The sequence below is a fragment of the Fundulus heteroclitus genome, chromosome 14 (genome assembly GCF_011125445.2).
Source record: "Fundulus heteroclitus isolate FHET01 chromosome 14, MU-UCD_Fhet_4.1, whole genome shotgun sequence".
Classification (NCBI taxonomy): Eukaryota; Metazoa; Chordata; class Actinopteri; order Cyprinodontiformes; family Fundulidae; genus Fundulus; species Fundulus heteroclitus.
This window is the reverse complement of record NC_046374.1, coordinates 12,336,658-12,360,802: the sequence shown is the minus strand read 5'-3', so window position 1 is coordinate 12,360,802 and position 24,145 is coordinate 12,336,658. Positions and strand designations below refer to the sequence as shown.

The following is a 24,145-nucleotide window of genomic DNA, read 5'->3' as shown; positions in this document are numbered from 1 at the left end:
CAAACGGTGAAATGTAAACATGATGAATGTAACGTGAATCTCTGAACATTTTAAGATTCTTCAACCCTGAACAGTTTTGTGTCTAGTCTATGCTCACAGGAGAGTTCTGAGCCACAAATCACAAATAAAACCCAAATGCAATCTCTTAAAACTAGAACCATAGTCAAATATTCCAAATGAATGCCAGGATCAGGTTTTGAGACCATAAATGTTTAGAAATTTGTTTTTGCAGCTACTTTGGCCGAATATCTCGTATTTTGTTGAGTATTGTATTGTATTATGTATTATGTTTCCAGGTTAAAGCTCAAGTATCATCTGTCATAACACAAAATCTGCTTTTACATACCGTGAAACACGTTATTGGTGGTGGACATATGACGACATCGGAGGATGAAGGATTAGGTCAGGCTGACGATCAGCAAAGCAAAGAGATTATTATGTCATCTAGTGGATACATTCTGTCTATTCTAGTTCTGCACTCTTAGTCAGACTCATCAGATTCATGTCTCCTCTTTCCTTTTAGCTTCTTAAAGTAGGTTTTATGTAGGAAAGGAGGCCTTCACCTGAGAGCTGGTGATGGTAGTTACCTTCTTAATTATTTCCTTAAGCAAGCAGCACCATTTTAGGGGAGCAGAAACAAACTTCCACACAGGATTCTTTTTCTGCATCTCTTTTGTTCATGTGGCTTTGATCAGATGGCTCTAGTGGGGGAATGTGGCCAATACCACACCCGAAAAAACTCAGTGCATCAGCTGCAGCTCCATCAGACTATCTTAAGCAGATATGGTTTCTAAATTCGATCTCCGATGTTGACAACTGTTAAATGTAGATTTTGTGTTGAGGGATTTCAGTTTGTAAAGGGACTGAGGATACTTTGACATTGTTCTGTTTTGAATCAGATTATGTGTTATCTAAAAGCGTAACATCTTACAAGGTAAAAATATTCTGTCATAAATACCAACACTTCTTCCATGAATCTCAACATTTACACTTATGCTGTAGTTTAGGCTCATTTTTAAAACTGGTTTACTATAAATTGACATGAATATAAATCCTAAATCATCAGATTTTAAACCTCCATACCTCCCAAAATGTCACAAGCTGATACTTTATCTGTGGATGCAAAACATGCAAACTCACCAGCATGTTGCTGTTGGTTGCTTCTTTTTGATGCCCATTAAAAAGGACCCAAACTACCAGGAAACCTGGTTAAAATGTGTTCGTTTAACTACAAATATGAACTTAAAGCAGAATCTGCGTGGCTAACTTGTACAGTTGAGCGGAAAATGAAAACTATGTACCTTAAATAACAGCAACAGCATCTGAGCTGTTCATCTGAAGAGGATGTCCCGTCCTGGGCGAGTGCGGGAGGCGCAGAGCTATCTAAAGAGGCGGCTCTCTCCGAGGTAGCAGAGAATGATTCTAACCAAATACCGTAACGAGATATTAGACAGAAAAAAAAATAAAAATAAACACAAACATCAACAATAGCACCATTGTCAGTGTTAATCCAGAGGGGAGCAATCCCTCTGGATTTCTTCTCTCTCCACGTTCTCCCTCCGGCTTCTTCCATCGACAAGCCTGCTGCTCCTAAAAGGGGATAAAATGGTTCTGAAGCTTTCATAGAAGAAAATACAGCTTCTTCCTTTCAGTCAGTCACGTGTTCTTGTTCTCCAATCAAGTGCCGCTTGTGACGTCTTCCCCTCCACTCCGCTGGCAGCTACAAGATCTTGCTGCAGACGTGGCAGCGGCTGACCCTGGAGCGTTGCTGGCCCCCCTTCAGGGTCTCCTGCTGCGGCGGAGCGCCGAACTCCTGCCGGGAATCAACTATGGTGAGCCAGAAGCTGTACTTGTTGGCGAAGTAGTGGCAGGTGCCCTTGGCGCCGTTGCACTCGATGAACGGGGTAGCTCGGAAGTCTTCCAGGCAGGACCCGGGGGACATCAGCGACTGGCCTCCGCCCTCACCGCCGGCTGCTGTGTGCTGTGGCGGGAAGGGAGAGACATCTGTGAGCAAAGAAAGCTGAAAATACACCAGCGTGCGTCTGACGTACAGCTTGGGGATTCATCGGTTGATATTAGAGGGTGTTGCCACCAGTTTTGCCACCTTTGGATTGTTTATGCTTGATTGCAATAAAAATGTTGCAAAGCAGCAGAAAAATGGCCACTTTTTCCGGCCTGCAGATCTAAACGTGTATTATAGGCCTACTGGCATTGAATGTTTGTGCTACGGAAAAAGCGGCCTGTCAATGTCCTTTTTAAACAACCCGCCTATGCTTAGTGTTTGGAAACACGAGGTTATTTCCATAAGTCAAAACCCAGTCTGACTTATGAGAGGCTAAGGACTCATTTTTACCACCAAGTCCGCTCTGCTGTCTGCTTGAGCAACAAAACCTGGGTGAAGCCAATTTCAATTACCCAAAAACTCGAGTGGGTGCTGAAGAATGCTGCCTGCATAGAGCTATAAACTTGTCCGAATTGAGGGTGGTGCCCAAAATACAGCACAAAACTAATAGGACAGGTCACGTCACGAGCAGAAGAAAAACAACAACAAACACGCTGTTGGGAAATCTGCTGTTTTTTTTAAGTGCAACAATTTATCTCTAAGGGACACAAATTAGACAACGTCATTGATGTTCAGGTGAGAAATCCCTCTATTCTGTCTTTTCGCTATCTTCCTCTAACTGGACAGTAAAAAAAAAAAAACAGTAAATTTTTGGCCCGTAAGAGCGGCAGTGTGTTGACCAGCCAAAGAGTTGCACTAGCTCACAACAAATTACGCATTTAGAAGCGAAAAATAGTCGTCCAAAATACTTAATCAAGCAAGAGGGAAAAAAATGCTTTTAGTAAAAAGGCTACTTAAGTACAGAGTAATTGTTTGATCATAAAATCTGATGTATTTAGTATAAAATTATGTAATTCACAAAACGTATGTAGAAATTATCATACTTTAAAGAATAAAATACTGAAGGGGTATAAAGTAATATAATCACATAATGACAAATTAAGCCAGAAGCAACACGTCTCCCAGTCTAATTTTTATACAACATAAGGCTTTTGAAAGCAATGCCTCCGGCAGGTAACGCATATAGAGGTGAGAACAGTTTCTTCGAGTGAAAAAAATATTCTGGTGACTCTATACTCACTTCACTTCCATTTGGCTCAGCAGACAGAAAACGACCTGAGAGCAATGAAGCTATAAGTGGGTGTCTGGTGCCTTTTTGGTTAAAACCTGCTGGTTCTCCCTTCAGTGAAGTAACCAGAGAGTAGCCAGAAATTGTACTCAAGTAAAAGTAGCGTTACGGTAAAATAATATTACTCAAGTAGAAGTAATTCATGTAGTGCTGGAAAACTAGTAGAAGGACCCCCCCCCCCCCAAAAAAAAAAAATAAAATAAAATAAAGTTACCTCAAGTAAACAAAACTGAGTAGATGTAACTAGTTAATTGCCACCTCTGTAGTGAAAACTGTAGATCTCTAAGACTGGGAGTGTTTAAGCTGGGTTAAAAATAGCATTAATGGGAGGTTGGCTTTGTGTTGGGTGCTGTTTGTCTGGTAGATCCAAGTAGCTCGAATACACAGACAGGTAGAGGTAAGCCAAGCACTCAAGACCCTGTCATACCACAGAGACGCAGCAGATTTATTTTGTTGCATTTGCACCTCTCATCTTACGAGCCAGAAACTGTGCGGACCCGAGCGTGCAGATCTGCTCCAGAAAAAGCGCCCTGAGTGAGTAACATTCCTCTGCGCTGATGCAGTTTGCCCACACTTAAATGATGTGTTATGTCTCTGTAAACAGGGTAAAACTGGTGCATATTCTACATACTTGTGTTGATTACAGCTAAAGCTATTAGTTTTATAGACCACAGGTCAAACATTTCTGGCACAAATTTAGGCTTTAAGAAAAAAAAAAAAAACAACCACAACTTTCTCATTAAACTCCAGAGAATTCATTTTGGTTTTCTCTGTACTTAGAGAAAGGGAGGTTCTGGTGCGATTGCTTGTAAACACAATTCTGGATTACTTGTAATAAATCTATTAGTACTAAGTGCATCTTAACTTTCCTAGGTACACAAACCTTCCTTATTCCTTCTGTAAAATATGTGAGAAGATTGCTCTTAGGAAAAACTCCTCCATGAGCTAGATGCCAGACTGAGACTGAAGTCCGACTGAAAACATCTCCGTGTGCTCTGGGGAACCTTCGTCGGTACCGTCCAAGTCTTTCGATCAAAAGACTTCATTGGTCTGTAGTTAGTGACGTACCATGAGGAAGGAGTATCCGATCCAAAGGCTCCTCCAGCCGGGGGGACAGGTGGGGATGGTTAGATCCTGACTGTGGACCGCCACCGCCTGAGATGGAGCCTCGCACACCGAACACCTGGGCGGTTCGGACCAAGCAAAAGTTGAACGCTTGATAAATGACACGCACGCCTTCAGCGGCTGGAATCTAGCCTTCCTATACTGCAACCCAGAGCGCCGTACCTGCTGATGTAAGGCCGGATCTGCTCCTCCGCCACGGGCATCATGGGAATGGGCGCGGTCGTGGACAGCCAGAAGGATTTGTCGTTGCGGCTCGCGTAGTAGCAGGTCTCAGACGGGTTACAGTAGAGGAAGGGGATGGTGTTGAACCTGGGGAGGCATGAACCCGGCTGACCTGGAGAGGCGCAGAGTTAGCAGCTTAGACCAAGACCCAGAGATGAGTCCTAGCGTCAAAACCTTCCATTTTTAAACATTCATCTGGCACACCAAACGGGCCTATTTGTGAGCTGAGGAACGTGAATGAAGTTCGGAGGTCATACCGAGGTCTTGGTTGTGTGCCTTCTCCTGTCCCTCCACGTACAGCAGACTGTACCCTTCCCACAGTTTAGCCATGCCCTGGGGACACATGGGCACATCGGAGGCCTGGCTGTGCTTCACCAGAGTGTAGCCAACGCCGATGCTGCGGCCGCTGCTGCCGGGAACACCGGGGCGACCGATGGGTCCCGGAAAACCTGAGGGAGAGAAATGTGAACATGGTAGTGGGAGTTTCTCCATTGCTGTTTGCTAATCATGCTGTTTTTCAGGTCTGGGAAGGAGCCAAAATACTTTTTAAGAAAGATGCAGTAAAAAAAATCTGTTCATAAATTTTCCGGAATTTTTTAACGCATTGCATTCAGAGATATTTCATATTTTATCTTGTCAGTTTGATTTAGTTTACGCCAGCAAGACATTCAAGTTTTCTTCAGAAAGTCCCTACAACAGGTTCTAGCATTGAGGAGACCAAGTAAAATCTGCTTGACCCGTTGTTTTGCCACTTTTGTCCTGCAAACTCACACAAGTACAATTTTACGTTTTGGTAAAGTTCATTTTCAAATTGTGTTTTTCTTTTATGGAACAGGTTCAAGTCTAGAAATTTTATTGTTTCCTTTACTAGATAAGACACCCTTCAAAATCACTGCCAGCCCTGGTTAAGACAGCAAACTGAAATGGGTAACTTATAAACTAGAGATAGCAAGAAGTTATTCCGTCTATTGAAGGAAGGCGGCCTATCAGATTTACAGTCGGTGCCAAAGTTCAGTGAAGAGGGTGTTCAAACATTATTCTCTTTGTTTAAGAAGGATGCAGACACAACAGGTTGATCCAGATGGCACAGAGGTGCCTGAGTGTGTGTTGATGGTTGAGCTCAGGAGGCTTTCTCCACGTTGAGTTTAAGGGACTACCAGGATTAAAGCTGCAATACTGAAGCCATACTAACTGGTGCTGCACAATAACAGGAAATCATTTAATTGCAAAGCAATTGCTGATATTGATTGATCCACATTTTTCTTCAACGCAAACACCTTTACCACTTTAGCATCCAGTCTGTAGGCGAGACAAACATATGAATGGTATGTGGAATTGGCTTTCTCGAGATATAAACAACTGCATCTACGCAATCTTTTGCAAATGTGACATTGCACACATGGCTATTGTGCGGACCATTCCGATTCAACCACTGGTATACTGCTGCTGCACGGAGGTAAGCCTTTGCTTTTGTAACTTGGTTATGGAAGAACAGAAGTATTCAGTTCATGTTCCTTGCAATTTAAATGAAAGCACAGGAGGTAACCATCGCACCAGAGGCTGCAGCACAAGCTGATGATTTTACCCTAATTCATTTAGAGGGTGGTGAAGAGCGCACTGAATGCACCAACTAGAATGAAACAGGTTCTGCTGGTACCTTTTCAGGGCTCACACTCAAAAAATGTCCCTTGTGGGTTTTCACCTTGTTCTGTGAGCTGTGCATTTTGACTCTTGGTGTTGTTCTAATGCTTCTCTCAATGAAAGTGCAGAACAGATCAAGAAAATAGATTTTTAGAGGACGGGGTTTAAATTGGATTTATAGTCTGTAAATCAAAATAAGATTTTGTGGCAAAACAAACAAACCAACTGACCTTGATCTCCAGTGAGTCCTGGGAAGCCAGGGGAGCCGGTATCCCCAATCGGCCCGGGAAAACCGGGCGACCCGGTCCTGCCAAGGTTACCCGCGTTGCCAGGACGACCCTTTGGACCTACAGCAGAACAATGATTAACATTCACAAAAAAGTTAAAAATGTTCTGTTTCCTTTTTAATATGACTCTGCTGCTCTCCGATGTAAAGAACAGCAGTTTTTCCACACCTACGCAATTACAGTGTCTTTTAAAAGTTTTCACGCCCCTCCTACCTTTTCACATTTTGCTACATTACAGCTCCAAAAACTCATTTATATTGAGATTCTGGGTGATGCCCCAACACCATGTAGTGCATGGTTGGGTAGTGAAAGGAAAACATTTCGTTTTAAAAGATCTGTTACCAACAAAAAGCTGAAAAAGGTGGATTTGTATTCAGCAACCTTCCCTCTGATACCCCTAAATAAAAACGTGTTGCATCTTCAGAAGTCCCCAGGTTACTTAACAGAGTCCACCTCTGTGCAAATGATTCTCAGTATAAAAGCAGCGGCGCTTTGAAGACCTCAGAGGTTAGTTAGAGAACGTCAGAGAACAAACAGCTTCATGGAGACCAAGGAAGACAGCAGACAGCAGACAGCTTCGATGACGAGCTGTGCAGATGTTTAAAACAGACGTTTTATTAACATCTCACAGAGCTCTGTTAATAGTATGGCACTACTGCAAACCAGCCAGAACATGGCTCTCTACCCAAACTGACTGGTGGTGCAAGGTAGCTCTGAAGAGATCCACAATAGCTGACCAAGCATTCAATAAATCTGGACTTTATGTAAAAGAGGCAGGAAGGGCGCCGTAAAAAGATCCCGTTTAAAGTCCGTCCCAACCAATGCTGGGAAAACAGCATCTGGATGCAGGGACCCTGGTCAGGTGAGACCAAACATGCGAAACAACATCTGAGGAGTAAAACTGACCCCGCGCATTACCATTAACGCCCCGTGCCCGCAGTGACGCACGGTGGAGGCATCATCATGCCGTGGGGATGCTTCTCTGGAGCAGGGACAGGAAGCAGGGCAGAGTTAATGAGAAGAGATGGATGGAGCAGATTACGGCGCAATCCTGGGCAAAAACCCGATAGACGCAGCAAGAAAATGGCTACGGTTCACCTTCCAGCAGGGCAACGTCCCTAAACACAGAACCAACGCGACAAGGGATCGGCCTCGGGCAAAACATATTCCTTCGCTAGAATGGCCTAGTCAAAGTCCAGACCCGAATCCAATTCAGAAACTATGGCAAGCTCTCTGTCCAATTTTACTGAGCTATTGCTAAAAGTAGATAGGGTGAGATTTTTAGTTTCAAGTTAAGTAGCTAAAAGCTGGTAGTGTCATTAAAAGACTTGCATGTGTAACTGCAGTGGAAGAGAGGTCCACCAACTACATACATGTTGCACTGCTATACGTTGCTTTATGTTGGAAACACGTGAAAACCGTATGAAGGGTACGAATTCATTGGCAAGCCACAGTAATCTGAACATGTAGGCATGTCTAAATATCCGGCTGCTATAATTAAGTAATGGTAATAATAGTAATATCATCTTTATTGTCATTGAAACATACATTGAAACATACATTACAACGAAATGTGTTCTCTGCTTTTAACCCATCACCCTTGGGGAGCAGTGGGCTGCCATGTGCGGCGCCCAGGGAGCAATCTGGGGTTAAGGGTCTTGCTCAGGGACCCAGAGTGCAGGCGCTGGGGATCGAACCGGGTACTTGCATCCTTCTCTAAGTGCAAGCGCGCTGCTCTAACCACTCGGCCAGCACTCCCCATACACTGAGATGCAGCTCGGTAGGCAATTGGGGGGCAAGGGGAAGCTGAAATCGAACCCACAACCTTCTGATTGCCAGAAGACTACTCAACCCATCAAGCAACAGTCGCCCGAAATAATCTGAGTATCTTTCAAAATATTCTAAGTGAGAAGTTCTATTTCATTTGTTGACGACCGCTGATGATAGTGATCTAGTGCTTTATCTGGGATATAAGCAGGGAAGCTAACGAGTGAAGGAAATGTCTCAGGCCTGCGTGGTCTCTATCAGGAAAATCTGCCTGTCACTGACCTTCACGTCCGGGGAGACCAGGCCGACCGGGCACTCCTGTAACGCCAGGGTCTCCGATGCTCCCGGGAAAACCAGGTTCTCCAGGAGGTGCCGTGCCCCCAACTCCAGTCGACACCAACACTCCAGGAGGGCCTTTACGCCCGGGTCTCCCTGAAAAGTAGGACAAAAATAAATAAAGGGATGAGCAGAAATGATGAGCCTGGTCGTGGTAGTGATCGGGAGAGCGGGAACACTATCATGTTTCGAGGAAACAGCGCTCTTACCCGGGGATCCCGGGCGCCCTTTGAAGCCGAAGAAACCGCGGTCACCGGGCAATCCTTTCATACCCGGAGGTCCGATCGGTCCATTCTCACCCGGGATGCCTGAAAAGCAGAACCTTTTTGGTTGGCTGTTCAAGATTTTGCTTTGTGGAGGAAAGAAACAGATGCAGTTTTATTCACTTCACCTTTTGGTCCAGAGGGGCCAGGGAACCCAGGACCTCCGGGGTATCCTGGTTCTCCCTTTCGGCCAGGGGTTCCTGGGAAACCTGGGAGCCCCGGGTCCCCCGGATCTCCCTGTGCTATGCCTGGACCAGGTGGGCCAGGAGGACCAGGAGGACCTTGGAAACCTGGATAGGATAAGAGAATGTTATGCGGTTAAGGGGCGAGAGGAGGAAAAAGAACAAGATAACTGGACGAAGGAGCTGTGTTTACCGTATTCTCCATCCAGTCCAGGAAGTCCGGGATCTCCAGGAGACCCGGGGATACTTCCCTCCGCATTCTTACCAGGAGGTCCGGCTCGTCCAGGGAACCCTGGGCTCCCAAAAGGACCTGATACAAAAAAAAAGCCATCATTCATCTCTTCTTACATTTGATCATCCTTTTGATTTTTTCCTGGCCTGCAACTCACCTGGCTCTCCTCTCTGTCCCTTTTGTCCAGACACGCCTGGCTGTCCAGGGTAGGAAACACCTCTCTCTCCTTTCCGTCCTGGAGCGCCAGCAGGGCCCGGGAAACCCCCTAAAGTTGTACCTGGACACAAAGGGATCCGAAAACAATAAAAAAGGTTAACATGTCATGTCTAAGTGTAGCAGTTAACAAGTTTAATCGCTGCTTTGTACAGTTTTGTCTGTGCTTTAGTTCATTATTTCTCTCTAGAAATTCAGGATTTTTGTTTATTTATTTCACTCCATTATATATTTTGGGGGGGGGGGGGGGCTTTAAACCTGTCAACTTTGCATTGTAAAGTCTTTTGTTCCATTTTATCTGTGTACCTCTTTGTTTTATCTGTAAAGCACTTTGGGATTGTATCAGTCAATAGTGCAATGTGAACCAGAACTTCCTAAAAGACAGAATTTAACAGCAAAAATGAGCTCCTCAGTGGCAGATGACAGAGATGACTAATTTCCTCTTCAGATTAAAACCGGGGGAGAGCTTCATGGTGCCAAGACTCGTGGGGCATCACAGGGAGGAATGAAAGGAAATAAAACAGGGGAATTTTTGTGAGGTCGTGGTCTGTGAGTCCATGGTTTGTGTGTGTGTCTATGTGTGTGTGTGTCTGTGTGTGTGTGTCTGTCTGTCTGTCTATGTGTGTGTGTGTGAGTGTGGACTGTTGGCTGGACGACGTCAGCAGCAGCAGTTTGTAACTCACGTTACATACTGCTGCTGTTTAACAGGACGTTAGTCCCTTGACTTAAACACATTTGGGGACGGGGCGGGGGCTTTAATGACTTTAATGGCATTATCCTACACTCAGAACGTGACGATGATGGACATCGCATGACATTAATCCTCAATTTTATCCTTTTTTCCAATGTACAGGGATGTAGTTCAAAACATGAAAATGACCTGTTATATGATGTTTTAGAATCTAGCTACGTGCACCGACTATCAAAATACCCAAAGGCTCTCCTCTGTGCGGCTTTCAGCGTTGCTCTGAATGGCTCTTTGGATAGATGGCCTCCAAGTTTTAGACACCTGCTTTTAATCTGTCCAAATTCATCCAAAAATTTCTTCTGGTAGGTATATAAAGGAAAAAAAATCCTAATATTATATATTATACATGGGAAGAAAACATTACTGCTAGTATAATAACAACAGTATTAACTGATCATAAAGCAGTCTCACAAACTGTTTCTTTTAGTCCTAACATGACTCACAAATAGAAAGTCTGGAAACTCAATAACTCCATCCTAAAAAAATGCCAATAATTCAAACAGTCCAATTACTTATTAAACAATACTGGATCAATGATTTCATTGGTAACAGTTTTTTTTTTTCCAAAATTAGGAACTCTTTAAAATTCAAAGCAACAACGCTTTTAAGAGTCTGGAGCCTCAATATCCAAATCCAAGAAAGTCGGAGAAAAAAATGTGATCTGTACAGTAACAGAGGTTGCTAAAATTTTACCTGAACATTTTTCTTAAAACGATTTAAAGAATTTAGCTCTACAGCTAAATAAATTAGAATGAAGGCATGAAAACAGCAGTATGGAAGAATTATGGTCTCATTAGAAAAATACACTTTTTAGACATCGAATGAACACAGAATTTCTATCCTGTGAAATTGTATATGTGATTCTTTTATTTTCTTACTTTAAATTTGATAGCAAAAATTCAGCTACAGAAACTCACCTACAAATATCTGACTCGAGCCAAAGCAATCAACTCTAGATTGAGTCGAGCAGCTTTTAGCCAATCAAATTGTGCTCATTTGATCACGTGACACACCATCATGTTCATTGGGTAGATGTAAGTCTCTTAACAGTTAGCTGGCTGGTGGATGATTGTTAACAGATATATAACCCAAACACACCCAACGTTAACATTATTGTCCTGCCATGATAATAATAATAATAAAAAAAAGATCTACATGAGGTAAGGGTGCATACCTATGACATCATTAATCAGTGACTTTAGTCGCTTAAAGAGACACCACACAATTGCAACTGTTGAAAGAAGGGAGTCACCTATTGGCGCTTTTCATGCAAGAGCCATCGCTGCTTCTGTACAATTGGATTTTGTAAAATTCCCATTTTCCAGGAACTTTATTTCCAAGACAATAATAAAATAAGTGTGAAAGGATGATCAAATCTGAAAAAAGAGTCAATGAGTGGTAATTAATTAATGGTATTTCTGGTGAAAAGGTAAATATTCCATTTCCGTCCACAAAGTAACTTTTTAACTCCTTAGGAAGGTAACGAAGCATCCTTTTTGAGAGCATCAACCTCACATTAAACATAATGTTGTTGTCTAAATGTGACCTTTTGGTTGTATCATTTACGAGATTTAATCCCATTTCAAAGATGTTTGACAGCACAGGCTGTATATCTACAACTAACAGCGAGATATTAAGCGGATGTGTTCAACTTGATTCTTGCCTGGGATTCCAGGGAGACCCTTGGGACCAGCAAGGCCATTAAGTCCGTCCAATCCAGGGGCTCCAGGCAGACCTGTGAAGAACACCACATTATGAGATCCTCCACGGACAGACTGCATAATAAAACTTGAATTCATGTTTTTATCTCACCTTTAAGGCCGAAGCCACCAGGAACTCCGGGCAGACCCAGAGAACCATCTGCTCCTCTCCTCCCAGGGAACCCGGGCTGACCTTCTGGCCCAGGAAAACCAGGTGGGCCTACAGAGGATTGAGTAAATATGATTGATTTCTCCTAATGAAAAAAAAAATGACACCAAATCCTCTTTTATCAACTTTTTCTTGGGAGTTTGTCTCTCACCCATTATTCCAGGCCGTCCTGTATCACCGGGTGTACCCTTTTGTCCGTCTGAACCTCGTCGTCCGGGAAAGCCGCCCTCACCGGGGAAACCATCGTTGCCTCGAGAGCCTACAGATACGTTAGACTTCTTTATGACAGCTTTTGTTTGCAATACATTACCTGATTGTTTTCCTTTGACCACTGAGATATACATCCAAGTGTTACATCAAACAGAATCGTAACTTTTTGACAAAGAAACAACACAGCTGCTAGTCTTTCATCTTGCGTCCTAAATAATAACAAGTGCGCGAGCTTCAAAACGACATGTTCACGGTCCTTTATACATTGTAGCTTAAAACAAAAATTTCATTAGCCAACCACTGGTATTCACAGCTGAACGTCATCAGTGTTGTAACTTTCTGGCCTTCCAGTTACAAAATACTAGCCTCGTGAGACCATCCTGATCTCGCGAGCTTTCAAGGTTTCACTCGCAGATCAGTCTGGCTGCCCTTCGTTAAAGAAAATTTGGAGCCGTTCACCAAATGAACGTCCAATCAGCGTTGGCTTTGAGGCGGGTTGAGGTGTGACGCAACGAGGAGCAACAGTTCAGTCTAAAGAACATGGCGGCTTCAGCCGATGAAACTAGCGTTAGCGTGGCTATAGAGCAAGTTTTATCGGAATTACAGAGTATTTCTCTGCTGAGCTAACGAGCCTTTACCTGCAGCAGCAAGAGTAGCTTGGCTTGTGGTTGTGTTTTCGTCGTCGCTCGTAACAGAGCGACGACGAAGCATGTTGACGAGTACGTCATATGCTTCGTTGATCTGATTGGTTTATTTGGCCCATCTATCACCAACATAGGCCAATCAGCTAACCAGTATTTTCGCCCCTTCCCAAAATTACTTCAACGGAAGGTTTCCAGATTGATATGCGGAGCAAATCTATCTGGCGGAGTCAGGTAAACAAAATACATCTTACCTGGAAAACCCGAGTCTCCTTGCTGGCCTTTCGCTCCTGGTGGTCCAGGATAGCCAAACGTATCTCCAGGTAGTCCTGACAAACCAAAGGCGAGTTGGCAAAGGTTATTTACCAACCGCCTTCCTGAGCAGAACATGTCTGCAATGAGGACAGGTTAGCGCTCACGCTCACCTTTGGCTCCGGCTCGACCGAATTCTCCAGGACCTCCAGGGAATCCAGGTATGCCGTCATCACCCTGAGGAGGCATTCGTACCTTCAGTGCCACCGTTCGATTGGGCTGTATTTTTGCAGGAGTGACACGAGTGTGTGTTTTCTCACCCTCGGTCCCGCCATGCCTGGGAATCCCATTATTCCTGCTTCTCCCTTTGGTCCAGGGAAGCCCGACGGGCCGGGCCGCCCGGGGAAACCCGGGTCTCCGGGCCGGCCCCTGCTGTCCACGGGGAGGCCGGGACGTCCGGGCGAACCTGGACGACCAGGCTGACCTGGCTGACCCTTGTCACCTATAAGCCCAACAAGGAGGGATCCCATTAGTGTAAGCCACTCAGCTCTAACACAGCCCGTAAACTACGGCTCCGCGTAAAACACTACGAAACCCTTACAGGGTTTCTCAATTTCCTGTTTTTAATGACCTGTTTCAGAAACTCTTATCACAACTGCACACCTACAACACACAGTAATTCAAAGAAACACATTCTGTTGATGAAATACTCACTCTCCCATTTCAAGATACAGTTTATCTTTCCCTACACATGGATTTATCAAAACAAAAGAAGTTGCTCCCCATTTCCGTTTAAATGTTGACATTTCGGCAAATCTGTAGGAATTAAACAGATGCATTTGTTACCTCTGGGTCCAGTGAAGCCCTGAAAGCCGGGGGCTCCGGGGTCTCCTGGAGCGCCTTTATTTATGAGAGGGGTAGGGCCTGGAGGGCCAGGATCTCCTCGGTCACCTGCAAAGGTTAAAGCATGGAGACGTTTGGGTATTTCACTGCTCCCTGCTGTTTGAGATGCTCTTATGTCGCCATCCAGACATTGCAGTTTTATGCACTGAGTCCAAGCCAAAGGGTCACAATGCCAGTCCCGCACTCTAAAGATTACCTTTCAGGCCAAACCCTCCACGACCACCAGGAAAGCCATCTCTCCCACGGTCTCCGGGAAATCCTTTCCCACCAGGAAATCCTGGATTTCCAGGACGACCCGGTTGTCCAGGGAAACCCATCAATCCGGGGAAACCTCTTTCACCTGCAGATTAGGATCATGAGTGTTAAACCAAGTAGATATGGATCACACCAACAGGAACTGGAAAGCAGACAAACCCGTTTCTCCCTACCCTTTCTTCCTGGTATTCCTGGGATTCCCTCACTGATTCCTGGGCCCGGTGGTCCAGTGGGTCCCCTTGGCCCTTGTGGTCCAGGAAAGCCAGAAAGTCCTGGGGTTCCCTTCATTCCAGCAGGGCCGGGGAATCCTGAATCCCCTCTTTCCCCTTTCCGGCCAGGATAACCTGATGATGGTGGAGGTTGGGATGAGAACCGAATAGGTCAGGCTCAACTTCTGTGAATCTAAATTAATTTACAACAACATGAGGATGAAATCTGTACGCAACTGATTCAGATCTGTGAAAAATAAATCCATACAAGTAAAAAAAATTATAATAAATGAAATGAAAAAAACTTACCTCCAGAATGCATCAACTTACCTCCAACGGAATATTCATTTTTTAAAGAAATACAATAGAAATTAACATAATTTTCTTACTGAATAAAAGGACTCACTAAAAGTGTGACAGACCGCAGGAAACAATGTAATTGCCGTTCGCTTACATTGTTGTTTTTTTCCTGTCTTTATTATGCTGCAGCTGCACTACTTAGACAGATATAAGCATGATGCGCCTCAATTGGATGCACATGGTATCCAGAGGTTTCCAGTGGCTAAGCAGTTATTGGAACAAGTGCGAAATCGCTACAGATGCACCGATTGCTCAAGCGTTCGGCAGATCCCACTCCTAAAAATCGTTTTTTATCTTTCCGATCTGTGAATGCAGTGGGAAAAGCAGGCTTTGGAGGAGGAGCTTCAGATCAGGTATGGATCGAGACGTTATTTATCAAGATTTGTACTCGCAGGCTGCATTTGACACGTAGATTTTGGCTTTGTGTCTGTAAACAGGCCTTTACAAAACCAAATTCTACCTCGTATAATTATTCTCTACAAATACCAATTTTTTATGCACACATAAAATCCTATCTATGGATGCGCAGGGATAAAATCTCCTGAAAATATGGTTTACATTGTGGAAAAATGTATTCATAACTACACATTCTGATTTACAAGCACAAAATATACAGTATATGACTGGAATTAGCGCCCATACAAGCCGTCAGATGTGTGTCGATTCAAATGTTTAAATCATTTTATTTTGTTTTTACAGAAAAAGGCAACAAAATGTATTATTTATGGTGGCAACAAAAGCTCTTAAGAGCAATCTGAACTGGCAAGAAGTAAAAAAAAAAATTAAAAATCCCACAAAATTACAATTGGTGCATCTGCAGGAATAACATACTTGGACCGACTCTGAGTGCAGAGTTAGCGAGGCTCCGCCAGCTGGGGCATTCCAGTACAGAACAGCCCCCTAACCACTACTGTTATACATTCTTAAAAAAAGCACACAGGACCCCTTTTCAGCACATCTGTGATCGAAAGTTAGTAGATGTCAGACTAAGCTAATTTGCTATGAGTCTAGATGTGCTGAAAACCACAAGTCTTTTTAAGAGTGTAAAAAAAAAAAGCTTTTGCATTTAGCACAGCAGCAAATGAAGGTCAATAGCGTTGTAGCATGAAAATTAATCTTGGTTGACAACCCTACTGAATCCAGCAACAACAAAAAGCACCAATATAAAATAAATAAATAAAATCTGGAATTGAGTAGATGTAACATTGAAACATGTGGGTTAGAACCGGCAGCAAAAAACAAACAAAAAAAAAAACCCACACACAGTTCTGTTCTCTTCACATAAACCCATCATGAGAATGAAGCTCAAATGAATCTTTTGCTTTTTGATGTTAGACAACTTCATTTTTTCCAGGTGGAATGATTGTAAGAAAAAACCTCAGTGAGATGTAAAGATTTTACTGTGAGATCGTCATATCCATCCATCCATCCATCCATCCATCCATCCATCCATCCATCCATCCATCCATCCATCCATCCATCCATCCATCCATCCATCCATCGCATCCATCCTATTATCTCCTGAAAAGGCACCTGTCTTACTTCTCTATCATAAAAAAACTTGTAATCTAAAAATGCCAGGAGTATAAATAATAATTCAAATAATAATAAAAATAATAATAAAATAATAATTCTTAAATGCATAATCTTGACCACGGTACTTTTGTATTTCAAAGCTAGTTAATATAATAGTTAAACTCATGATGAGCTTATGTGAACATCTGGAGCTGGAACTGTAAGAGCAAGCACATATTTTTATGGATTATTTATAGGCTCAGAAGCTTTCACAAATAAAATATCCATCTTCAGTCAAAACTTTAGACGAGTCTTGGGGGTGGGGGTGGGGGTGGGGGGATGAACTCCTGTCCTCTGTGGATCACCATGTCAAGGTGAGACACCTCGATTACGACAGACACGTAACCCTGATGCAAACGGAACCAAACCTCAGAACCCACACTGCATTCTCGTTAGCTCTTACTTGTTGACTCATTTAAGGAGGTGCAAGTTGCCAGAATCCACAACAAATGCATGCAAACATTTGCTGAAAACCCATTCAACATAAAGAAGATAATTGACGACTATCAATTGCAGGGTTAATTTACCCATAAGGCGTCGCCTAAACCAAGATTTCAAGAGCCACAATTGATCGAAATGTTCTTACTTGACACAGAGCTTCAAAGAAACCGCCTCAAGTATAAAGTTACCATCTTTCTCAGCTCTTTTGACTGAAACAAACAGCCCAAAATAGACTTCCAGGCTTCCCCGTTTGTGCAGATGGACATTTGTTTGTCGCATGGTGAGGAAAATGGCCGCGGGCTGGCACTTTGAGCGACGAAGCAGTTACAGGGTTAGAGGCACGAGCTGCAGAAGCACGCAGACGTTAAAGCAAAGGACGGACAGGGAAAGGTGAAAAAGATGGACAATGGATGGACGGGGAGAGAGTGTCTCACCTGGGCAGCCTATATCGAATGACCCAGCACCAAGAAGGAAAGGATGGAGAGATGGAGAAGGATGCATGGAGGTGATGGTGGAGGTGCATGTGGAACAGGAAGGAGGATAGAAGGGGCAAAAAAAAAAATGGAATAAGGAGAGATACAAAATAGATTTGTTGGGTGATGGAGAACTTCAATCCACAAGACAATAACATGCCATCTGATGCAGGATGCAAAAGGAATATGATGAGAAACGACAAACGACACTGGAAAAACTGGAGGGACGAGAGGTAAAAACCGTTAGCCAAGAAACGAATCATACATTTGACTTCAACTTCCACCTGAAAAACTCAACCAAGAAACAAACTTCCCTTTAAAAAAAGAAATAAAAAATCACCAGAATCCCTTATGGTGAATTAGAGATATTGAGAGAGAAATATATGAATAGGCAAATATGGTCTCCCACCTGGTGGTCCAATTAGTCCTTTGCTGCCGGGAGGTCCAGGGGGACCAGGAATGGAAGAGGTTGGGAAACCTGGAAGTCCAGGAGGACCCGGAAAACCCGGCCGGCCATCGACTCCACGCTCTCCCTTCAGACCGGAAGCACCAGGGCGTCCATCAGAACCTAAAGGTTAACAAAATATGGAGATATGTTTATGTTATACTCGCTATGTATGTAAGTATGCATGCATGTATTTATGTATGTACTTTGGCAGATTTATTACCCCTTGTATATTTGTACAAATGCATATGTCTACATTAAAAAGACACAAAAAGTCTCTTGTACATACTGCTGCTTTTATTACTTTTTCACTGAATAAATGTTGTTGTTTTTTTATTTAGATTGTGGTTTACTGTTCTGCTTGCTTGTCTGTTTTTTTCACATCGTAAGTGTTGAAATCAAAAATCATATTCCTTGTTTGTACCCACAGACTTGGTAAACTACGTTCATCATGATTCTGGTCCAGATTCTGATTCTGATTCTAATCCTGATTCTGACGTGCTACTACAAGGGCTACAGCACCATTCAAACCCATGACAGAGATGAACAACTGAAGCGGTTAATCCTCAAACATGACTGACTGGTTTCTGACATTTGATGCTCCAACTCCATTAATAAGAAGTGATAATGTGAATAGTACATTTAAGAATAAATAAAGTAATGTGTTTATGAATCAGGTTTTGCACAGAAAAGATTCCAGTCTCTCCATCCAAGACCCACCGGGTGAACCGGGTAATCCTGGACTCCCTGGTAGGCCCTTGTCTCCGGGTATTCCTATTTCGCCATCTCTTCCTGGTGTTCCGGGTCTGACTCCCAGAACTTCTCCAGGCTGGCCTTTGGGTCCGGGAAATCCTGGAATGCCATCTTTACCCCTGGCGCCGTCAAAGCCCGATCCCGGAGTGCCTGGAACTCCAGGATCTCCTCTGGGTCCAGTAAAACCTGCAGGAAGGGCGGGGTAGCGGGAATAGCAGAGGCGGTAAAATAAAACATTGCTGAATTATTATCATTGCAGATATTATTAAATATTGCAGAGATCTTATTATTCTAACGTATATGCCAAGTAGTTTTTTTATTTGCTTTACTTGAAGCTGACTCTAGAGACAGGTTATAGCTAAGGGATGAAATCCACTTCATTAATGATCTTTATTTATACAAATCTTTTTATTGATGTTGTTTTACATCTAGTTCATAGATGACTTAAATTTTTCGATGACTTAATCAAAGCCAGCTTGCTTGCCACCAAGGTTGCAAAACTATTCATTTCAGTCCAATGGCAAAAGCTGGGTTCATTCTATAGTTCCAGCAATCTAAGCTTGGAGCACTGATTGGTTGACATGTCTAGTCAATGTTGACATGTTACTGATAGAACAGGTGCTCCATCGATCTTCTGCTTTAATTCAAATCTATGCCAGGTTATAAATTTTACTCTTTCTTCTGATCATACCATGGATCCCAGCTCATGGTTAGACCCTAATGCCAAGATGTCAAGAGACCTAAGCACCGACTTGCCTTGTGGTCCTGGTTGGCCTCCAAAACCAGGATCTCCCCTCTCTCCCTTGGGGCCATCAAACCCTGGACGTCCGGGGATCCCTGGGAAACCTGCCTGGCCTTTGGGGCCTGACGCAGAAGAACAGGTTAAGCTCTCATTCCTTAGCATTACGCCCTAATACGATCTGCCTTTGAATTAAACTCCGTTAAACCGGAAGTAGACTCAATCCAAACAGTTTCTCAGGCTTAGGCGGACGCCTTAAACACACTAATCTAAACATTTATCCTGTTTGTATATAAGATAGGAGTTACTCCAAAACTCTGTTACCTGGTTGTCCAGGAAAACCAGGAGTACCGGGGTCTCCAGGTTCACCATATATGGTGCAGGGCAGCCTATCACCTGGTAGTGGTCACATACAGGTTAGTACTCACACTTTAAGCACCATATTAGGGTTAAACATCAGATATCCACAACAAAATCGACAAACATTCAATTATATTTTCACACATTTCAAAAGATTTATACTGCTTGACTACAGAAATCTCTTAAAAAAATAATAACAGAGTACAAGGAGCTGTTGTACCTCTGAGCGTGAACGCTGTTAGTGGCAAACTGTTCGAGATAAAAGTGTGGATCGAAAACGAGACGCTGACAGATAAACCGTCCCACATTGGATGTGTGTGTGTGTGTGTGTGTGTGTGTGTGTGTGTGTGTGTGTGTGTGTCGCGTCCCGGGACCTTCTGTGATTAAAAGTGCTGAGCAGAAGCAGGGCAATGCGTGACAGGTTTCAGCAGCTTCGATTGGAGCGAAGAAGACAAACAGATGCGACTGTCCGGTGACTGCGACCACCCACTCCACTTTACCCCCAAACCTGCATCTTCATCACCAAACCCCTGGGATTTAGGGGTCTGAGACCCTTCGTTTCTGAATTCCCCGATTTAAAAAAAAAAAATTTGTTGGTTATAAGTGGTGGAAGACCAGATGGCCAGTGATCTGCTATGCCTGAGGTTTGGCTTTGAAAGTCTTGGAGCATTTTTCTAAAAATATCTCCACACATTATTTAGAAGAAATCCTTGGTTGTCAAACTAGGAAGAGTTTTTAGAACATTACACAATATTAAAGTTCATATTAACTTTACAACCATGACAGCGCCAGAGTAATGGATGCCACTTCTGATCTGTAATTAGACAGTGAGGAGAAATTGACCTGCCCCTGTTCTTTACAAATAAAACCGTCATTTTGCATGGCTGTAACATCTTATTAAAGAAAAAAAAAACTCCCCAATGTTAAACTCAGCTAGGTCTGTTATTAACAAAAACAATTAACTCAACTTATTTTTTTCCTTTCTTCAGAAGAGACAGATAAGTTTTTACAAATTACTGATCTTTAACAGCAAACATGTTTTTGCCCAGCATAAAACAAGCTAGCACTGAAGAGTACAAACAATAGTTTGCTAATTATATTTTCTTTTTGACATAATGGAGAGATTTGGTTACATCTTTGCAACATTTACCTCAGAGTAAGTTTAGCTTTGCATAACTTTTGCCCTTTGTTTTCATCCCTTCTTGTGCATCTTGGTTTTCTGGATTTATACACCCTAAAATGTAGTTTCCTTTTACCATGCCTGTTTATTCACCTTTCTTTAGATATTATGACATCAATGTCAAAATTCATAAACTAGTCAGTCAACATTTGGACAAACTGTATCATTCAATGGCCTGTTGTTACTTCCATTACTTTGTCTGCCTTCAAGACTTGGAAAACCTTGTCAGGTGAATACTTCCTGGAGCTCATGGAGAGAACGCCAGGAGAGTCCAAAGCAATAATCACAACAGAAGGGGCTTAATTTAAAGAGTCCATCATACAAAGGATGTCTTGAATTGTTGATATCTTTTCTATGTCACAGGAATCGATGTCTTCACCAGGTATCTACAATATGCAAAGTATGAAAAATTAGGAGAGGCCAATGAATGGCAAAAGAGTATCCAAATGTTTAAATGGTAGTGTCTATTTTTTAATTTCATTTTTTAAACCAGTAGGTTACAAACTTTTATCCCTCCCCCATGAGGATCCACAACCATGATGAGATTCTCACATTGCAAATCGTTTGAACTGACATGTAGATGAATGTCTCTTACACGTCCACCTAATGTTGTCCATTGGACGGAATAACTGGCTATATGTGAAATTTGCGTACATGAATAACTCTTCCTGCGCCACAGTAACTCCAAGTTTATTTGGCTTTTTATTCCCTTGCTCCTCTATGAATCCACCAGTTCCTCGGCTAAGGCTACACACTCTGTCACGAGCTTGTTACTCCGACTGGTGGTTGAGGAAGTTAGTTACCCACCCGTTCCCTGTCCGCCGTCATTAACCCCTCCACAGCTGTTTTCACCTGGACAGATACACGTGCACAAGGAAGGTGAGACAGGTGGCGGGATGGGAGATAGAGAGAGAAACAGGGATGGAAATAGAGAGAGGGTCATAAAAGCCAGACAGGGTCATTTGCATGCGCCAGTAAAGCAATTAATGTTTTTCATCAAACCGTTATTGGCAAATCAGTTCAAGTCAATTATTTCAAGGCTCATCCAGTTAAGGCAGAAGCATCGTGAAATGCTTGGTTCAGTTAAAAACAGACTATTATCATCATCAGCAGGGGAAAGAGAAGGAGGTGGCGAGCTGCCGCTCGACTCCCTCATTCTCCCTCGCCTCCTGAGAGTGATAATAACAGATATAATTAAAGCAAAATCAACAGATTTCTTTTAAGCATTAGCATCCGGGGGGTGAGAGCCAACATTCATACTGCAAATGAAGCCCAGCGGCTGCTGATATCCTGTGTTGTTTAGTCCCAGAGAGGAAGAACTGAGCACGAGGATCCCATTTTTGGGAATCTTAATGAAACAAATTTAAATGAAACAAACCGACTTAAATCGGGGGATTCAGGGCCTTGCAAACCTATTCGTACTCCTCAAACCTTTTCACGTGTTCTCATATTACAACCATAATCTATTTCATGGGGCAAAATTGTGCATTTGTGTTCAGCTACCTGTAAATGATATCCACTACAATAGCCTTTAGAAGTCATCTAATAAATAAACAGAGTCCTGTTTGGAACTTAACCTCAGTATGAATACTGAGATTAAACTAAGCCGCTCTGAGAAAGTCTCAGAGGTTTTCCAGAGTACTTTAGCGTAGAAACATCATCATTAAGACCAAAAAGAAAAACTATACTAAACAGGTCAGGGATAAATATGGGGATGTGGTTATAGCAGATTTAGGTTATAAAACAACATCCCAATATTTGAACATTTCACTGAGTATGGTGCTGTGGCAAAGCTACCAAGACACAGCCTCACAGCGTGGATGTTGTTAGGAGGGCTGCAGAGATTCACAGCTCAGACAGGACAATATGTGAGGGAACCAGAAATGATGTTCACAGACATTACACACCCAGTCTGACTGAACTTGAACTATTAAAATGAATGGGCAAAGCTGATATGGACACACCTCAAATTACGTGGCTGTATTTGCAACTAAAAGTTGAAGAGGCGCCCTACTGCAGTCGTAGGACGTCATCGTTTTACAACCAGTGCAGGAAGTTCACACTGGAGGTTTTGTTCCTCTTCATCTAAAATTTGGAGACCGAGAGAAAGTTAAAGAAACCTAACCCTAAGGTTAGTGGGTTAATACCTAAACCTAATTTAATACTTGCGGTTTATTCCCTCCCCTGAGGGCTAACCCTAACATTTGTGGATGAGAAACCTAAACCTAAGGTGAGTGGATTTAAGACGACTTCATTAACTTCCAGTTGGGGCCGACGTCCGGTGGTTTTTGTGATTTTGTCAGACTTAATTAATTTTATAAAAAATTAATGGTGGCGCCCCGCAACTGCAGTACGGCACTCTTGAAAAGTTCTCCAACAAGCTGACACAGGGGAGACGAACACAAATGCACGTTTCAGATTTCTATATGTAAAAAAACTGAGAAAACCCCAAATCATTCCAGACAATTATACAATTGCACAAGTTGTGAAACCCAAAGATTACTTACAATAGGTAAAAGTCAGACCTTTAAGCCAAATGTTTCAGACTTAGATTTCTGATAGGAAAAGGTTGACTAAATACAAAAATGACCCGGTGGACAGGCCACTAAGTCAGCCACCCGTTGGAGATTAGCTTGTTCTGACCTCCTCTGAGACTAAAGAAGCACAGCAGTTGTTGTGCATGTCAGTGATTACAGTATCATCATTATGCATCATTCACCCGACTGAAGAAGCTTGTGGATTATTAGATTTGTGACCGCTGATGGGAAAAAGCACATTAATAAATTAGTTAACAGCAGTCCGAGGCATGAAGGGCAGGGGGGCCTGCTAGAGAAAGCCTAACATGAGCCTCAATGTCTCTTTAGGTCCTAAAGTTTATCACTACTGCAACAATGAAGACTAGGTGCTATTTGTCCCCTTAAAATGTCTCGTGATCATCAAGTATATTATCAAGAGACTGCAGAAGCCGAACAGTTGTGCGATTGGGATTTTTTGTCCTGTGGGGGGAACATGACATGGAATTCAAATGGTCCCACTCCTTTAACACATCAGGCATGCGGATGTTTGTTCCTGTCGTCACTTACCTGTTTGTCCAGGTGGACCTGGCTGTCCAGGTAACCCAGGTATGCCGGCGTCTCCGGGCTCTCCACGAAAGCCAGGAGCTCCTGCGTAGCCAGGGCCGGGATCACCAGGGGCGCCGCGTCGACCTTTGGCTCCAGGAAAGCCGGGGAATCCCTTCTCCCCGATGGTGCCAAAACCACCGTCACCCTTAAT

The 24,145-nt window shown here is 43.1% G+C and overlaps 1 protein-coding gene across 5 annotated transcripts in view; it reads right to left on the bottom strand.

Annotated features, from left to right (window-relative positions):
* Nucleotides 1-272: 272 nt before the first annotated feature.
* Nucleotides 273-24,145, bottom strand: part of col4a6 (collagen, type IV, alpha 6) — a 142,094-nt gene continuing 118,221 nt past the window's right edge. For 3 of the 5 annotated variants that reach the window (XM_021322772.2, XM_021322771.2, XM_021322776.2), the window contains 26 exons: nucleotides 23,956-24,139; nucleotides 21,680-21,724; nucleotides 19,657-19,728; nucleotides 19,350-19,457; nucleotides 18,561-18,779; nucleotides 17,805-17,963; nucleotides 17,357-17,365; nucleotides 14,511-14,681; nucleotides 14,279-14,422; nucleotides 14,026-14,130; nucleotides 13,500-13,681; nucleotides 13,353-13,416; nucleotides 13,182-13,256; nucleotides 12,228-12,335; nucleotides 12,020-12,127; nucleotides 11,871-11,942; nucleotides 9,404-9,523; nucleotides 9,208-9,324; nucleotides 8,961-9,122; nucleotides 8,779-8,877; nucleotides 8,516-8,665; nucleotides 6,410-6,526; nucleotides 4,796-4,987; nucleotides 4,479-4,650; nucleotides 4,260-4,374; nucleotides 273-1,981 (listed from right to left, as the gene is read on the bottom strand). In XM_021322772.2, coding sequence (XP_021178447.2) covers nucleotides 1,721-1,981; nucleotides 4,260-4,374; nucleotides 4,479-4,650; nucleotides 4,796-4,987; nucleotides 6,410-6,526; nucleotides 8,516-8,665; nucleotides 8,779-8,877; nucleotides 8,961-9,122; nucleotides 9,208-9,324; nucleotides 9,404-9,523; nucleotides 11,871-11,942; nucleotides 12,020-12,127; nucleotides 12,228-12,335; nucleotides 13,182-13,256; nucleotides 13,353-13,416; nucleotides 13,500-13,681; nucleotides 14,026-14,130; nucleotides 14,279-14,422; nucleotides 14,511-14,681; nucleotides 17,357-17,365; nucleotides 17,805-17,963; nucleotides 18,561-18,779; nucleotides 19,350-19,457; nucleotides 19,657-19,728; nucleotides 21,680-21,724; nucleotides 23,956-24,139 — 3,330 coding nt within the window. In that variant the 3' untranslated portion in view covers nucleotides 273-1,720. The remainder of the gene's footprint in view (nucleotides 1,982-4,259; nucleotides 4,375-4,478; nucleotides 4,651-4,795; nucleotides 4,988-6,409; nucleotides 6,527-8,515; nucleotides 8,666-8,778; nucleotides 8,878-8,960; nucleotides 9,123-9,207; nucleotides 9,325-9,403; nucleotides 9,524-11,870; nucleotides 11,943-12,019; nucleotides 12,128-12,227; nucleotides 12,336-13,181; nucleotides 13,257-13,352; nucleotides 13,417-13,499; nucleotides 13,682-14,025; nucleotides 14,131-14,278; nucleotides 14,423-14,510; nucleotides 14,682-17,356; nucleotides 17,366-17,804; nucleotides 17,964-18,560; nucleotides 18,780-19,349; nucleotides 19,458-19,656; nucleotides 19,729-21,679; nucleotides 21,725-23,955; nucleotides 24,140-24,145) is intronic. The other 2 variants (XM_021322773.2, XM_021322775.2) reach the window with 2 other exon arrangements.